The sequence below is a fragment of the Schistocerca cancellata genome, chromosome 3 (assembly GCF_023864275.1).
Source record: "Schistocerca cancellata isolate TAMUIC-IGC-003103 chromosome 3, iqSchCanc2.1, whole genome shotgun sequence".
In the NCBI taxonomy this organism is placed as follows: domain Eukaryota; kingdom Metazoa; phylum Arthropoda; class Insecta; order Orthoptera; family Acrididae; genus Schistocerca; species Schistocerca cancellata.
Window position 1 is genome coordinate 831,822,326 of NC_064628.1, and position 19,107 is coordinate 831,841,432.

At 43.5% G+C, this 19,107-nt stretch overlaps 1 protein-coding gene across 1 annotated transcript in view; it reads left to right on the plus strand.

Moving 5' to 3' along the window:
- LOC126175881 (protein FAM166B-like) overlaps positions 1 to 18,653 on the plus strand; it is a 328,760-nt gene extending 310,107 nt beyond the window's left edge. Inside the window, exon 5 of the mRNA XM_049922921.1 lies at positions 16,480 to 18,653. Within this exon, the coding sequence (XP_049778878.1) occupies positions 16,480 to 16,670 (191 nt within the window). The 3' untranslated portion in view covers positions 16,671 to 18,653. The remainder of the gene's footprint in view (positions 1 to 16,479) is intronic.
- Positions 18,654 to 19,107: the final 454 nt, after the last annotated feature.

Consider the following 19,107-nt stretch of genomic DNA (forward strand, 5'->3'; position numbering starts at 1 on the left):
CAACAGAAACCAGCTACACTAAGCAAGCTACGAGAAGACATCGAGGCGTCCTGTGCGACTGTCACACCGACAGCCGTAGTTCGGTCAACAGTTCAGCAGCACCAGTATTATTTGGTTGCTAATGGTGGTCACTTTGAACACACACAATAACCTTCCCCTGGGCAAGAAGTGTAATGAAATATCATTTTGTTTCATTAATACTATTAAAGAGTCTCTAAATTTTTCTGGACCCCTCTGTATAACACATTAAACATTAGTCCCTCTGAACCACCAGCTTAATAGAGGCGAGGTATAAGAAAGGAACAGTGATGAAATGAACATTTAGCTACCGATACGTTCATGCATGTATTGCAGACATTCACAGCAGGTATAGTGCGAAATTACTTTGAGATACGGGCATGAGTGAATCAATAAATAAATGTAACAGTAATTTCAGCCCAATTCGTATCATATAATGAATATAAGTCGCTGCTAGTTTACCAAATTATCACTGCTATTGTTCATTTCCAAAACAACATAATTCGTTGTAGCGATTCAAGTGATTTTTTAGTTTCTCTAACCTTCCACCAATTACGAGACTCGAAAGCAGTACCTCTGGTCTGTCGATCCCAAAAACACTTGGGAAGTGCGTCGCACTACAGCAGCATTTATTTGTTGCTTCTAAATATGTACTACAGTCGCGCAAATGATGAACAAAAACAGTTGGGTGTACGTTTTCCTTGTTAGGTCACAGTACACTACCTACAAACACCAGAGAATCAGAAAACGTTAAGGCCGTATCAAGCAAATTCAAGACTAAAGAAAGAAAGAAAGAAAGAAATCCGGAAAGGGAAGTGTGAAAAAAAGCTGGTTAAATTTTTATAGATCGGTACCGCAATTTCAGGCACTGTAGCCAAAAAACCGAGTAGTAGTCTCCTGGATAGATCTTTAATGCGCTGTAGCATTGAAAATGCATACTTGCGGAATAGGCAAGTATAAATATGAAATCCACGAAAAACGGTACGATAGCTTCAGAAAGTGTGAAATAGAGATTGCACTGTAAGATTTGCGTTTGTTACGCAATCTGAACGCAGGACACGTGATCTATTCAGCCAATGACACTGTGACTATTTCGTCGCGCGCGCGAAAAATTGCATACAGTATAGAAATAAGTAGAGCTATGGCTTAATACATAATTTCGGTTGTGCTTTTATTTCGTCGGAGATGTGGTTAGGCTATGATGTAAGACGTCTTAAACTGATACGAATGAAACAATGACACTGCTACTCTTGTTTGAGAGAAATAGTTTGTTTTATTCCGAATACGTTGTAGTTTCCATATCGCAATTTCCAATGGTATGGTACGGTTTGAACGCAACAGCAGAACCCTGGAACATTAAAGGGTCGAATTGGTACCAACTGCAATCGTAAATTCTAGGAGCGTTTAGTGATATAGGGTTAAATTGCTCGGAATGAAGTAGACTTTTATATTCTCTGCTGTTACAAGTACTTGGTTGTTCTACGAATAGGTCAAGATTTCCAGGATGTGGTTAAGCTGTTTTCGGTTGTATTTTCCGAATATCTCGCAATTTCCTATGGTGGTGTTAAGCTGCCACATAAGAGCACAGCTTGAACTGGCAGAAAAAATCTGGTTGTGGTGACTGACTTACCTTATTTCCACCAACTCAAAATAATTACAATACGTGCATATCCAGACACACAGCTAAAATATTACAATGCCGTTTAAAATTACGACCCTCTTCATTTCCAACAATAATACAGAACACGAAGCCATATACCGGAAATATCGAGATGTGAAAACAAGGTGACGAGGTAAAAATCCATAGACATGAAGTTGCAGACAAAGATCTTGACAATTACATTTCAAAATGGTGGATAATATTTACGACCAAATTCAGAGAATGAGGTCATAAAGACTCAGCTAACAATTAGTGAAATACATGAAGATATGAATAATACCAAAACAGAGACGATGAAACAGATTAGAGGAAAAATTATTTGCCACAGAAGAAGAAACGCAGGAGAAAATATTTAATCCCTAGTTCTATGAAGGGAAGGTGACAAAGATTTCAGGTGTGACTAGAACGACTGTCCGATATGAACGAAAAAGAAAAACACGTAGCAAGAAAACAAAAAAGTCCAATTATGCCGAAGAATTTTTTGTAGTGCTATCTACGCTCATTCACCACTACCGCAGAAAGAGGAAAAAGTACCTGGATAAACATAGACGTCGAGGAAGTGACTAGTGTGTCTTATGTGAAATAAGTATCTACATATTTCAGCATCTACGATCTGTCCCGTATGTAAATCAGCCGCAAATGGGTGCCAGAAAACGAATGATAGCCCTCATGTACACATAGATGCGACCGTTTGTCCCCGGTCAACGCGGCACTGTTTCCGCCCACACCATTGTTACAGTTGATTGCCCGCTGTTGTGTGGTGGATCCCTTCCGGTGCGGAATCGAACAGAACAGTTTGCTGGAACGAATACTTCGTGGGCAAACGCGAATTGCTCGAGGGCTAGCGTAACTGTCTTAGGTGCAGTTTCAGGAGGAATTTTTGCAGTTACTTTTGTATCGGTTTTGTTTATGGCGACAACTGCAATATCGTGCAAAAACCCAGCACGTTTCCCCTCGATTCTTCCTCTTTCTTTCTCCCGAACTTTTTAACATTTTCGTCCAGGACAATCTTCTTCGTTCGTTATTAGACTTTCTAATTAGCTAATTCCAACATCGTTGGTCTCTAGCGAGTACATATTGCGGAATAATCGGATGCTCAGGATTCAGTACAAGTGAGTGCTTTTAGTGCTCTTTACCAACACAGCAGGTTTTGTGTGACTTGTCTGTCAGAGTAATTCGACGATGACACCAGGCCAGTCGATGAGTAGTGTGTGTCTAAGGCTAGAGATCGTTGATATGTTTTTGCAGTGGCGGATTCAGGATTTTGTTTTGGGAGGGGCTTGACCCAACTGAGCATAAGCTTTCTCAAGGTAAACATAAATATACTAAAAAGCACACATAATTTTACTTTGTTCATTTAATGCATGAGTCTCCTCTGATAACGCTTAGCAAATTCTTCAATGACTTCGACAGGTTGTAAGCTGAAAGATATATCTCGGTAAATATACATGGCAGCCAAACCATTCAACCTGTCATCAGTCATTATCAAAATGGCTCTGAGCACTATGGGACTCAACTGCTGTGGTCATAAGTCCCCTAGAACTTAGAACTACTTAAACCGAACTAACCTAAGGACATCACACACATCCATGCCCGTGGCAGGATTCGAACCTGCGACCGTAGCGGTCGCGCGGTTCCAGACTGTAGCGCCTTTAACCGCGCGGCCACTCCGGCCGGCAGTCATTATCGTACGAAGGTAGGACTTTATAACTTTTAAAGCGACAAGAAGCTAGGATCCACACTACAAGTAGATACTGGTAATGTAGCGAGAATTTGTAAAAGAATTTTTATGCTCCGGAAAAATTCATTTGTCTCTTGATGTGCCCCTGCTGCTGTTTGGGCGCCGGCCGGTGTGGCCTTGCGGTTCTAGCGCTTCAGTTTGGAACCGCGTGACCGCTACGGTCGCAGGTTCGAATCCTGCCTCGGGCTTGGATGTGTGTGATGTCCTTAGGTTAGTTAGGTTTAATTAGTTCTAAGTTCTAGGCGACTGATGACCTCAGTAGTTAAGTCGCATAGTGCTCAGAGCCATTTGAGCTGTTTAGGCGAGGGGGAGGGGGGGGGGGAGGAGCGGTGGCGGATGCTCCCTCTCTCTGCACGGCTCCTTCCAAAGAGTTATTTCTCCGGATAACCCCCCCTGCGGGTCCGGGGATTAGAATAGGCCCGAGGTATTCCTGCCTGTCGTAAGAGGCGACTAAAAGGAGTCCATCCCCCTCACGGGGGTAGTTAGCGCCTGCGTCCGGAGACGGACGGTTCCATGACCTATAATTGTGGTCTTTTTGGTTTTTCACTTCTCGTTTCTTCCTTCCCTTTGTTGGTTCCTTTCTTTGCTCTTCTCCACCTCACTGTCTTCCTTACTCTTTCCCTTGCCTTCTCATTGCCTTCTTCTCCTTGCCTTCTCATTGCCTTCTTCTCCTTGCCTTCTCTGGTCTCCGCCTTGGCGTTTGAGACAGTCTGTCCTCTTTCTCCCTCTCTCTCTTCTTTTTCCTCTTCTTCCTTCCTCCCTGTGCGTGCCTGAAGGCCGACCCACGCGTTCGCACGCGTAGCCGGTGACGGGGTAACGCGTAAGTCCCCGCCCTGGGTAGACATGTAAGGCACGCGCGTACCCCCTGGTAAAGGCCAGGCCCGGGGAGGGGTGATTGCCTGAGCTGATACCTTCTGACCATGCCGATTGGTCCCTCCGTCTGTTTCTCTGGAGGTGTGACCTGAGGTGTAAACATTCACCTAAGGCGGGAGTGCCCTGTGAGAGGGTCCCCACAAGGAAGGAGCGCGCCATCGGAGACGCTGGCAATCATGGGGGATTCCTCCGCAATGGATTCTACTCCATCTCTCTCGACTTCTGCCCAAAAACGGAAACGTGACCAGCCACCAGTGACAAAAGTACTACCGCCTGCCCCACAGTTCCTCGTCGTTTCTCGATCTGAGGACGGAAAGGATTTTTCCTCTGTCAACCCTTTCGTTATCCAGAAGGGCGTAGATGCCATAGCCGGATCTGTCAAATCTTGTACCAGGTTGCGTAACGGTACCTTATTACTAGAAACTGAGAGTGCCTTTCAGGCACAAAAACTGCTTCGGGCCACACTCCTGTACACGTTCCCTGTCCGGGTGGAGGCCCACCGAACTTTGAATTCGTCTCGTGGTGTAGTCTATACTAGCTCCCCCGACGGATTGACTGACGAGGAGATTCAATCTTTCCTCGCTGAGCAGGGCGTGACGGCTGTCCATAGGGTCATGAAAAAGGACAACAATGACCTTGTACCGACCCGGACACTTTTCTTGACCTTCGATAGTGTTAAGCTGCCATCGCGCATCAAGGCGGGCTACGAGGTTATTTCTGTTCGCCCCTATGTCCCGACACCTACGCGCTGCTACCAGTGTCAGCGTTTCAATCACACTCGACAGTCTTGTTCCAATGCGGCTAAATGTGTCACTTGTGGCAGGGATGCCCATGAGGGTGACTGTCCACCTCCATCTCCTCGTTGTGTGAACTGTCAGGGTGACCATGCCGCATCCTCCCGCGACTGTCCTGTCTATAAGGAAGAACGCTGTATCCAAGAAATTCGGGTCAAAGAGAAAGTGTCCACCTCGGCTGCTCGCAAGCTATTGGCTAGTAGGAAGCCCGCGCTGCTCCCAGCGGGGAAATACAGTACTGTCCTCGCCTCTCCTCGGACTACCAGGGAGGTTGCAACCCAGACATGCGATCTGACCTTCAGCACCACGGTCGTCTTTTCGGCCAGTGCTAAGATCGCGCGGTCGACGTCTCCTCTTCCTCCCATCACCCCACAGACACCAGCCCCTTCATCAGCTTCTGCTAAGACGAAGACCCCGAAGTCAGATGCACGAGCCTTCAAGAAGGAACCATCCCGTGCAGACTTCCTACGTACCTCGACCTCCCAGCCTTCGACCGGTACTTCCACCAAACGTCCTTCCACAAAGGCTCATAGGAAGCACAGTTCTCCTTCTCCGCCACGGCGCATTTCTTCTCCTGCGCCACCCAGCGGTTGCCGCCCCAGGCCGTCATCCGTTTCGCCTGGCCGCACCGCTGGTAGCCGAACATCTGGCCGTTCACCGGCGGAGGAAGCTCCCCCTCCCGGCCATCCTCCCGAGATGACCGATGAACCTATCGACCCAATGGACGATGACTGTCCGCCTACTGATAGCGGCGGCAGTGCTCGCTCGAAGCCAGGCCCTCAGCGGCCTTCGAGGTGACCCCTTCTTTCATCTTCCTTTTCTTACGATGGCACTTATTCACTGGAATATTCGCAGCATTCGCTCCAACCGAGAGGACTTGAAGTTGCTGCTCCGCTTGCACCGTCCGCTCGTCGTAGCCCTCCAGGAAACGAAGCTACGTCCATGCGATCAAATTGCCTTGGCACACTACACCTCTGTGCTTTTGACCTACCCCCTGTGGTAGGTATCCCAGCTCACGGAGGGGTTATGTTGCTGGTCCGGGATGATATTTACTACGATCCCATCACGTTGCACACCGGCCTGCAGGCAGTTGCCATCCGCATTACTCTCCCCACTTTTACGTTTTCCTTTTGTACCGTTTACACTCCATCGTCATCTGCCGTTACCAGGGCAGACATGATGCAACTTATTGCTCAGCTACCTGCACCATTTTTGTTAACTGGAGACTTCAATGCCCACCATCCCCTTTGGGGCTCTCCAGCATCCTGCCCGAGGGGCTCCTTGTTAGCAGACCTTTTCAACCAGCTCAATCTTGTCTGCCTCAATACTGGCGCCCCTACTTTTCTTTCGGACACATCTCACACCTATTCCCATTTAGACCTCTCTATATGTACTCCCCAACTTGCACGCCGGTTTGAGTGGTATGCACTTTCTGATACATATTCGAGCGACCACTTCCCGTGTGTTATCCATCTCCTGCAGCATACCCCCTCTCCGTGCTCCTCTAGTTGGACCATCTCCAAGGCAGACTGGGGGCTCTTCTCTTCCAGGGCGACCTTCCAGGATCAAACCTTCACAAGCTGCGATCGTCAGGTCGCCCACCTCACAGAAGTCATTCTCGCTGCTGCTGAATATTCCATCCCTCACCCTACTTCTTCTCCACGTCGCGTACCAGTCCCCTGGTGGTCCGCAGCATGTAGAGACGCTTTACGTGCTCGTCGACGTGCTTTACGCACCTTTAAACGCCACCCTACAGTGGCGAATTGTATCAATTATAAACGATTACGTGCTCAGTGTCGTCGTATTATTAAAGAAAGCAAGAAAGCCAGCTGGGCTGCTTTCACAAGCACCTTCCACAGTCTTACTCCTTCTGTTGTCTGGGGTAGCCTGCGCCGGCTATCTGGCACTAAGGTCCACTCACCAGTTTCTGGCTTGAAGGTCGCGAATGACGTCCTTGTGGCCCCTGAGGCTGTCTCCAATGCCTTCGGCCGCTTTTTCGCAGAGGTTTCGAGCTCCGCTCATTACCACCCTGCCTTCCTCCCCCGCAAACAGGCAGAGGAGGCTAGGCCACCTAACTTCCGCTCCTCGAATTGTGAAAGTTATAATGCCCCATTCACCATGCGGGAACTCGAAAACGCACTTGGCCGATCACGGTCCTCCGCTCCAGGGCCTGATTCTATTCATATTCAGATGCTGAAGAACCTTTCTCCTGCGGGTAAAGGTTTTCTTCTTCGTATATACAATCGCATCTGGATTGAGGGACATGTTCCCGCATGCTGGCGCGAGTCTATTGTTGTCCCGATTCCTAAGCCGGGGAAGGACAAGCACTTGCCTTCCAGTTATCGACCTATCTCGCTTACCAGCTGTGTCTGTAAAGTGATGGAGCGAATGGTTAACTCTCGATTGGTTTGGCTGCTCGAGTCTCGATGCCTACTTACCAATGTACAATGTGGATTTCGTAGGCGCCGCTCTGCTGTTGACCATCTGGTTACCTTGTCGACCTTCATTATGAATAACTTCTTGCGGAAGCGCCCGACCGCGGCTGTGTTCTTTGATTTGGAGAAGGCTTACGACACCTGTTGGAGGGCTGGCATTCTCCGCACCATGCATACATGGGGCCTTCGCGGTCGCCTCCCTCTTTTTATTCGTTCCTTTTTAATGGATCGACAGTTCAGGGTACGTGTGGGTTCTGTCCTGTCCGACACCTTTCGCCAGGAGAATGGGGTGCCACAGGGCTCAGTTTTGAGCGTCGCTCTCTTCGCCATCGCGATCAATCCAATAATGGATTGCCTCCCAGCTGATGTATCAGGCTCCCTTTTCGTGGACGATTTTACCATCTATTGCAGCGCGCAGTGTACACGTGTCCTGGAGCGCTGTCTTCAGCGTTCTCTTGACCGTCTTTACTCATGGAGTGTCGCCAATGGCTTCCGTTTTTCTGCCGAGAAGACGGTCTGTATTAACTTCTGGCGCTACAAACAGTTTCTCCCACCGTCCTTACGAGTCGGTCCCGTTGCTCTCCCAATCGTGGAGACAACCAAATTTTTAGGCCTTACATTTGACAGGAAACTTAGCTGGTCTCCACATGTGTCATATTTGGCCGCCCGTTGTACCCGTTCTTTAAATGTCCTCCGTGTTCTCAGTGGTATGTCGTGGGGAGCGGATCGAACCGTCCTACTTCGTCTATATCGATCGATCGTCCGCTCCAAGCTGGATTATGGGAGCTTCGTATACTCCTCTGCACGGCCATCCATCTTACGCCGCCTCAACTCCATACAACATCGGGGTTTACGACTTGCGATCGGAGCGTTTTATACTAGTCCCGTAGAGAGTCTTCATGCTGACGCTGGCGAATTGCCACTCACCTACTGGCGCGATATACTGCTTTGTCGGTATGCCTGTCGGCTACTGTCAATGCCCGACCATCCGTCTTATCGTTCCTTTTTTGACGACTCTCTCGACCATCAATACGGGTTGTATGTCTCTGCCCTGCTACCCCCTGGAGTTCGCTTTCGTCGCCTCCTTCAACACCTTAATTTTTCACTCCCTGCAACCTTTCGAGTGGGCGAGAGCCACACGCCACCTTGGCTCCAGGCTCAGGTCCGCGTTCACCTTGACCTCAGCTCGCTCCCAAAAGAGGTTACCCCCGGTTCGGTCTACCACTCCCGTTTTTTGGAACTTCGTTCGAAGTTCATCAACATGACTTTCATTTATACAGATGGCTCTAAGACCAATGACGGGGTCGGGTGTTCCTTTATTGTCGGGGCACAAAGTTTCAAATACCGGCTCCATGGCCATTGTTCGGTCTTCACAGCTGAGCTCTTTGCCCTCGACCAGGCTGTTCTTTACATCTGCCGCCACCGACATTCTGCTTATGTCATCTGCTCCGACTCCCTGAGCGCCATCCAGAGCCTCAGTGATCCGTACCCGGTTCACCCTTTCGTACACCGGATCCAACGCTCTCTTCAGCAGCTGGTGGACGTCGGTTCTCTGGTTAGCTTTATGTGGGTTCCTGGCCATGTCGGTATCCCTGGGAACGAAGCTGCAGATGCCGCGGCCAAGGCTGCGGTCCTCCAGCCTCGGACAGCTTCTTGTTGTGTCCCTTCGTCCGATTTTAGCAGGGTCATTTGTCAGTGCATTTTATCGCTGTGGCATGCCGATTGGGCTGCACTTACAGACAAGCTTCGGGCCATAAAACCTCTTCCCGTGGCTTGGACGTCCTCCTCACGCCCTTCTCGGCGGGAGGAGGTAGTTTTGGCCCGGTTAAGAATTGCACACTGCCGGTTCAGCCATCGCCATCTGCTGACGGCTGCGCCGGCGCTGTTCTGCCCATGTGGGCACTTGCTGACGGTTCGACACATTTTAATGTCCTGTCCAGATTTTAACACACTGCGTCTAGATCTTAACCTGTCAAGTACTTTCGATGCCATTTTAGCGGATGACCCACGAGCAGTTGCTCGTGTTCTTCGTTTTATCAATTTGACCAACCTCTCTAAGGACATTTGATGATGCTGTTTTTTAATCCTATGCCTGTCAGTCTGTCCTTTATCGTGTTTTCCCTTTTAGTTGTTGTTTTAAACTTGTGCCTCGCGGTCCATTCTTAACGTTGTCAGGGCGCTAATGACCATTGAAGTTGTGCGCCCTAAAACCACAAAAAAAAAAGAAATCTCCGGATAACGACAGAGGATGAAGCAAGTCGCTGGCTGTTGTAAACACGTGCAGCTGCCACTGAAGGGTTCCGATTTTCTGTTTTTACAATGGCACGTGGTAAAAGTGTGAACAGGTCGAGAATTGCAGAGTGCTCTGCTCTCGAAAAGCGACTCCTCAACTGTCCCAATACAAAATAGATGAAAGGAATGAATATATTCAATCTGGAACTAAACAGGGCATGACATTGTTGAACTCGAAAGAACAGAAAAGAAAGAAATACTGCATAAAGCAAAAAGCGTGTGTATGTATTAAAGGTTTATTTTACCTGTAGTATTCCTTAGCATCGGGTGCTTCTATATTTGAGCGATGAGCAGAACGTTTGGCGACTCGGGGTGCCTGCACTGGGATGTCCAAAGGTTCTACAAAATGACACGCCTCTTGGAAAATTTCTTCATATTTCGTTTCTCTGTATCGTTCAAGTGTTCTTCTTACACAGTCTACAATCTCATGGCAAAGGTTGATATCTAATGCAACAGCCTGAAGTTGTCGTGAAAGCGAAACAGAAATTTCGAATACAGCGGCGGTTACCGTCAACGTTGAGACAGTCATATCGCTGAACAGAAGCCAGAAAACTTGCACTTTCCGATGACGGAGAAGTTCTGTCCATTTCTTCAAGGAACTATACGATAGAGCTAAAGAGCTGTTTGAATTGGAGTACACCATGCCTTTCAGGCCAGCGTGTATCACTAAGACTTTGTGATTTAACTCTTTTTGTCTCTGGGTGGTTTTCAAGGATAGCTCGCTTGATAAGTTCCAGCCTTTTTGCTGACCCGCGCACAAAATTGGTAACGAGACTTAAAACTCCCAACATATTGCGAATACTAGGCAAGCTGCAGGCCCTCAAGATAAATAGGTTTAGTTTACGTGCTGCACAATGCATATAAGTCGCTAGCGGTCGGAGCTGCTTCGCCACTGAACTTTCCAGACATGTTGGCACCTCTATCATAACCTTGACCCCTCAAATTCTTAACTTGTAGGCCGACTTGATTTAATTCTTGAACGATTTGATCTCTTAATGCAGCACCAGTCATATCAGTTGCAGATAGAAAAGGTATGAAGCCTTCGTTCATTGTGCTTTTTTTGCAAATTCAAATACCTGATACATACACTTTCTGTACCACTGGCATCCTTTGTTTCGTCGCCAAGGACAGCATAATATTTTGCTTCTTTGAGATTGTCGAGTACCTTTTTCGTAGACAGAATGACAACAATCAGTCAGCTGATTCTGAGGTTTTTGCGCAGATATTTAGCATTTTTTTGGCGCTGTCTCTAAATGTTTTTGGAAAGACGAATCACCGGAGTAAATCAGAAATTTTAAAAGTGCTCGAAATTTTCCTTGGCTGATTTAATCACTCAGTGTACTATCATCTGAGTGGCCTCTTAACGGTATGTTTTCCCGACTACATAATACGATCGTCTTTACAATCAATTTGATCTAATCATTTTTAGTTTCTCAAATTCGATTACATTATTTACATCTTTTCAGTGTTTTCATGGAATGTAGTCGAATTAAATCGGGTGATGCTGCAGGAATTAGATTAGGAAATGAGACACTTAAAAAGGAGTATTGCTATTTGGGGAGCAAAATAACTGATGATCGTCGAAGTAGACAGGATACAAAATGTAGACTTGCAATGGCGAGGAAAGCATTTCTGAAGAAGAGAAATTTGTTAACATCGAGTGTAGATTTGTCAGGAAGTCGTTATGAAAGTATTTGTATGGAGCGTAGCCATGTATGAAAGTGAAACATGGACAATAAATAGTTTAGACAAGAAGACAGTAGAAGCTTTCGAAATGTGGTGCTACAGAAGAATGCTGATCACATAACTAATGAGGAGGTATTGAATACAATTGGAGAGAAGAGAAATTTGTGGCACAACTTGACTAGAAGAAGGCATATTCTGAGGCATCAAGGGATCACAAATTTAGTATTGTAGGACAGCGTGGAGGGTAAAAATCGCAGAGGGAGACAAAGAGATGAATACACTAAACAGATTCAGAAGGATATAGGTTGCAGTAGGTACTGGGAGATGAAGAAGCTTGCACAGGATAGAGTAGCATGGAGAGCTGCATCAAACCAGTCTCTGGACTGAAGACAACAACAACATATGCACTTTCGAAATGTTTGCTTTTTAAAACTGCCATTTTGTGATAATCTGTAGCAGAATGGTTTCTGAAGATTTATAGTGCTTTTTTGTATGTGAAAAGTGGACGAGTGAATAAAGATCTTAGAGCCACAGAATGCTTGCCCCCCACTATCTGAACTAGAAAATAGTACGCAAGACAAACAATATGCACCGTTCTGTTGTTGGATATAGACTAACCAAGAGTATTCCTTTAGCCAATCAGAAGGGAACTTTCTTTTTTGTCCACCCTCTGTCTGCTCCAGATATTCATAAATACTAGGTTGTTCTGAAGACTCCATCAGATGTTTATGGTTCAAATGGCTCTGAGCACTATGGGACTTAACATCTGTGGTCATCAGTCCCCTAGAACTTAGAACTACTTAAACCTAACTAACCTAAGGACATCACGCACATCCATGCCCGAGGCAGGATTCGAACCTGCGACCGTAGCGGTCGCGCGGTTCCAGACTGTAGCGCCTAGAACCGCTCGGCCACACCGGCCGGCCTAGATGTTTATACTTTTCCTCGTCACCGAGTACTTTTCCTATCACTACATAAGAAATAACAAAAAAATTCTCAGCGCAATTAGTCTAGTTACTAACCGCTCAAATTGACACTGGTTCCGGTTCTGTAACAGCAGCAAACAAAAACTACAAATTGTACGCGAATCAGAGAATCATACATAAGCAAATCAACACCTTACCAAGTATTAAAGTAGCTCTTCGGAACTAAATTACAGTGTTACTTAAAAAAGGTCAGTAATCATTTAAGGGTTTAAAATAAAACTCATTAATATGAAGCTTTTCTTTGATTATGGGACAAACTTGAAATCAGCTAGTCCCTGTAAAAGTTACATACAAACTAACCTACTCGACCAAAATGAATGAAACAGCTGATTTTTCGCGATTTTGAAGTTAGTCCCACAGTTAAAGTTGTTCTTATATACGAGTACTGTAACCCATTAAAAGATTATTTACCGATTTTAGGTAAATAACTCGGTATAAAACTGTGAAATTCACCTCCATACCGGCATATGCGGGAAGAAAGCTGGTTTAAAAAGAATTCAAAACCGAACAAACCCGATGATTGATATTACATCATTTACACTAAATATTACTTCACGCTGTCCGTTGTAGGGCAGGCAGAGAGAATAGAGTGCCCAGTACATTTCTGTTGCCAGCAGTGACATGAGATTTCCCGCTAAAAGAACTTATTCAAAACCACTATAAACCACTACATTTTTAATCGTGCCTTTAACAAAACCATTAGATTATTTTTTAAGCACTGAGTGTGTTGAGTAACAATTCAATTTACTCCTTTGTTTAAAGCTAGAACGATATTTTGAAATGTGGCACAGCGAACTCGCCTAAGAGAAAATGAAGAGCTCTGGTTTATCAACGTCTTCCTCGAATGAAAGTTCAACACCAGAGGCGGAGGTAGTAGCGGATGTTCAGATGCTTTGCACGTCAAAAGTTCCTATCACATCACGTGAAACTGAATGAAACCGTGGTCTATTAACACGATCGGTTTCGCTGCGTTAGAGCAGCATCTTCAGATGTAAGTGGTGCCACACAAATTACCACATGGAGACACCCCAAAGTTCGTAGTCAGAGAATCCAAACCCATGAAGAGGGGAAATGTTCAACGAATAAAAATCGGCGAAACAGTGGGGGCGAATAGTGCAGGGGATGGGGAAACTGTAGTAGCCAGTCGTAAGGGTAAATCACTAGTGGATTCTCAGACTACGAACTTTGGTGCCGTCTCCAGTTGCTAATTTATGTGAAACCACTTACACCCAAATACGCTGCTTTAACGCAGCGAAACCGATCGGACCAATAAACCACCAGTTAATAGCTGTCCGCAGTTTCAAGTCACCATGAATTTCAACGGCTGTGGCTGCCCATGTTACAAAGTTGTAGGTTCCTACCTGCATCAGCACTTCTGTTGCAGTTAATTACTGTGGCAACATTGTTTCTTTCTTTAGATTCCTGCTCAAATCGACTAATGCGAATTCATTTCAGATTTCATTTTATTTCTCGCTTTAGTTTTCGTAATGTTCATCTGGCTAAAAAGTATTTCCTCTTCCGCATTCGACCATGGTAACATTAGTCGTGACTGCGCAAAAGTTGTCAATTCGTGAAATGGGTTGACGTCATGTGCATCTCTGTGTTGAAGTACTTCACACCAGAAATTAACAGCGTCTGTTTCGGACAATTTCACAAGGGCTGAATTTTGTCATTGAAAATCCATTTTTGTTATTGTGCCAGGATCAATAGTACACGATTCAAGGAGAGGAATCAATGATTCTTTAATAACACGCTTTGGACACTGAAATAAGTGAAATTCTCCTCAAAATTTCATTGTCTGGAAGTCGTTGCAACAACAGAATAATTAATTGGTACATAAACTGGATGCATCTCAGACGTAGGACATGTTCTTGCTCTGGGTGTAATTTAAGATTTTCAAAATTCATTAATCTTATTTTCGAACTAACATCCTAGATATGTTGTGGGATCTAAGTGGTTTTCAAAGTCTAAATTTAATTTTATTTACATGGCATATGTAGGGACAAAAACTTTTTTTATTAATGATTCTGTTAGCACAACATGGTTAATAGTAAACACAAGAAGAAAATGAGACGCCACTATACCTATTACACGATCCCAACCTACCAACAGCACCAACGCGAGCCCCGACACGGCTCATTGACAACTCGTTACAGGCAGTCCAAAGCACAGATTGGTTCTGATCCTTCAGCTTGGCATACATCACAAAATAATTCACATGCTGTAAAAAGGTGACAGGATAATGTAATGGTTTACCAATCACCCTGGTATGTATGTTAAAAAGTAACACGCTCAAGGGATCTCCTTGTGGTGTAAGCCTCCATAGGCAGTTGCGGAAATCAGTTGTCAGACTGTTGAGCTTAATTATAAGATCCTGTAGTGTAGTTAATGCAAGCACCACTTGACTATGTTTGGTGGTGTACCCGGATCATGCAGGGTTTGTCGTAATATAGAAATGTCAATTGTCCTATGCCATTTGCCTCTATACTTACAAAGGCCACAAATGTTTATAGATTGCCAGAGTAGTTCAGGTGCACATCTGTAACAAAGGTACTTAGTGAATCTAGTGTGCTGATATTTTTCCAGAAAGGGATATCCTATTGTGAAGCACTTTGTCATGCTCTACAAACTTACCCCCTCTCTTCTTGACGATAGTGATCAAAATATTGCAGATAGATCTGATTAAAGATATTGGGACAATAGACACTGGATCTCTTCCCGGTTTAGGAACTGGTACCATTTTGATTACACTATATTGCTCAGGAACGTAGGTGTTTAGAGATTTTTAATCTCCCCCATGAAACAAATATCACTCATCTCGAGCTTCATACAAGACAAAATTTTGTCTGAGCCTTTTCTTCTCCAGATAGTGCTGCAACTTCTTTATACTAGAAAGTGTACCCAGTTGTGATGTGATGTGTAGTCAGGTGCATACCCTTGCCGGAAGATCAATAGATCACGGATGCACGGCACATACACTGGAGCTAACAGGTCCATGAATGACTCAACCTAATCCTTACTTCCCTGGATGATGTCGATCTTGAGAGTTGATTCCTTTTTTAAAAAAATTACATTTCACCAGTGTTTTTGTGCTAAGATATCCAGTCCAAGTTCAAAACAAAATTTAAACCAGCCTTCATTTTTGCGTTGTATGTTACCTTTTTCTCCAGAGCCACTTTCCTCCTCATATCTACAAAATTATTATATTTCGGATTATTTTTTTAATATCTTGATTGCGAGTCATCTTTTGGAGAGTGCTTGAGAACATTCTGCCGTTGTGATATATTTTGTTAGATGACTTGTTCAGGGGCAAGTTTTCAAGGGCAGCTGTAAAAACTGCATTCTTGAAGCTCGTTTATGTTCCTTGAAGGTCATTATTCGGTCTGTAAGTATTAAAAATGTCAAATAATGTTGTTTGGTATCCCTGCCAGTTTATGATTGACTCCATCATCCCTTGTGTATCCTTGTCAGCTGGGTATGCGTGCTGCCACAGGGATACAAACTGGATGGTCGTCACTGCCTAGTGTGTCAGTGACCGGCTCCCACTGATATTTTAAGGATAATGTTCAAAATCTGGCGAGGACAGGTGTAACAATGGTGTACCTCATCTGGTTGGCTGTTAAGTATTTAGTAAAGCTAGATCTGATTCAACGAGTGTGTCTGCTAGTTCATTACTGCAGAACTCATTTAACTGCCCATCCCACAAGCATTTGTGTGCATTAAAATATCTTCAAAGCAAGCATTTCTTTGGTAGCTGGTTGATTATTATTGACCATGTAGTTGTGGAAATGTCAGTATGAAGACAATGTGTCCTTACTAGTTTTTCACATTGTTCAGTAGACATTTTTGAATCCCAGAAAAAGACTTTTGTGATTTTTATATATATATATATATATATAAACTTTACAGCATAATTCCACATCCAATACGATTTCACTGGAACTGTGACATTAAGTAGTGTACAGGTTAATCACTAGCATTGGTTTGTCCACAGATCATCACATCTCACCAGAGTTCCCGCCAATTGCTGGTTACACTGGCCACATACCACGTCTACGTGTCACAGACGCATCTCTGAGTCTGCGCTACGAAATGGCAGCACGCCAAGGATTGGCACTACTGCAGCAGGAACGCGAGAGAGCACGCCAGGAAGCCGCAGAGCGGTGCACCACACCAGCAATGTGATGTGCTGAAGCTAGTGTCAAGTAACAGACACCTGCTGCAGTAACAACACTTCAATCTACTTTTTTTTCTGTTGCCCAAGAGATCTTCTGAAGCGGAAGCCCCACCCCCTTTCAAACAGCTAGTCGAGACACAAGACCTCTTGCTAATCAGAGAAACATCAGTAATAAATATTTTAACAGTAATTGGTTTTACTATTTTCTTGGTATGAACATAAAGTATAGTATTTATTTTTAAACACGTGTTAGTTTATGATTTACTACCTGACTGCCTATCAGATTGATGCTGATCACAAATTTCAAAAATACTGTTTTAGCATTCTTTTACTAACCATGTTAACATCCATAATTTTTAAACCAGCTTAAATTTGTGTTTCAAAATGAATTGTAAGCACTCTATGAACTTGCCACAGACTGGTACAGACTTGCTTGCCCCAATCAGCTCAATCAAAAGTAGATGTAGGAAATTTCAGCTTAGTGGCTTATGCAAGCACTAAAATGCAGATCTTGTACTCCTTGTCAACTGTACTTTTTGCAGAAAAAATGTTTTTCGTACAAAGTGTTAAAAAATGGCCATAAGTTTCTTGATGTAATATGCTCAGAAGCAACAATCAGGCAGGCAGTAGCAGTACTAGTAATGGCTTCATATATGTTAATGGCCACACTACACCATGTTTCATTAACATTGTATACCATTTTTTTATCTTCAGAATGACGAGAACCAATTCCCAAAGCAGATGCACAAAACTTCATACATATCATTAGCCATTTGACAATGTGATGCATTCTTCATTCGTCATTATGTATCTCATTAATCTTTTCTATTCGTTATTAAGTACTGCTGGTTAAGTATTAACAGTGTAATATATTGTGAATATTATGTCTGTTGTGATTGCAGTAACAAAAATAAGGCATCTTAAATCCTACTGCTGAACTCCTGAAGAGAGCTATAGAGCTAACATAATCAGACAGAACTTTCATATGCTTTCCCTCTAGTACATTCTTCAGCAGCCTAAACTGTACTGAGGAACAGTGTCAAACAGTATTGCTACCACTCACTCTGTGTGTGCATCCCCATGTGTTTGTGGTTTTAACTACTTTATTATTGTATACACACACATTAGTAATGTTGATTTACCATTCAATGAACATGCTGTTATCCATTAAAAACCTTACATGGGAGCTATAATTTTCCACTAAGAGAATTTCTATAGGCTTGTTTATACAGTATTTCTTTTAACATTTAACTATCTATATTTCTGGTGAAGACATTGAAATGGTTGTATCATATGGAATATATTCACATTTGTTCACACGGATTATAAACAACAAAAATATTAATCTGTGAAAGAATGAGTTACATATTTTTGCCTGTTTTCATTTAGTAATTAAACATGAATCTTGTAGTCCACTTGTCACTAACACAAGAATAACTCATAACTGTTGAACACAATTAGTTGTTGAATTGGAGGATATTCAGTGACAAATGTGCTTTGTCTGCTTTAAAATTAATAAAGCAAAATAACAAAGCACAACTGGAGGATGAAGAATAACTCGTGTAGCACTTCAGGACAAGCACTAGGTATATATGCAAAATAATACCATTTTTAAACACTGTGTAAAGTTGAATTAATTAGACATACTGCTAGCAACTGGCCATGACTGCCCAGAGGCTATAGTTCAAAACATAACTGTGGTTAATGAGGTGTGATGGTTTGTGTCTGGCAATTAGAACTTCTAGTTATTCTCTCTAATACTGAGGTTAAGTAAATAAGGTTTTTAAAAAAAGTCAGTACAAAATTTAGAGTAATATGGTCTAAATATTTTTTATATTAAACCAAGGCTGTTTTCTGTCATGTCAGACTTGAATTATGAAGAAATGACTTCCACCAAATTTTAATGCCACATAAACATATTTAATATGTAATGAATGGTGCCACTTTTTTATGTAATACATTTGTATAAGGGAGATAATTAAATAATCGGTAATTTATTTGCTTTGTTCTTTGTTATGTTTATTAAAGCAAAACATTGAATGAAGAAATTTCCTGTTTTCTTGTATTCATTTCAGTGCAGTTATAGATTTTCAGTGACTGGTCTCATGCAATAATAGTGCACATAAATAACAAGGAAGTTGAAAAGAGCTATGTACCCTGGCTTTGACTCCTGTAACAGTGTTTTATCACTACCACATTTAACTCGTATAGAAAAAGCAGGAAGGCTCGTTCAGTTAATTCAACTATTCAAAAGTTCATGAGAATGTTCTTTTATATAGAAATCTCCATTTCATTTTGGAAATGGGGACTTGTGTAGTTTTTCAATGAAAAGTACAGGGTGTTTATAAATGAATATCAGGGTTTTAATGCTTTATAATATTTATTATATTAAACTTAGTTATAAATGATATGCAAAATGAAAGAGCAACTCACAGGTTTACCAAG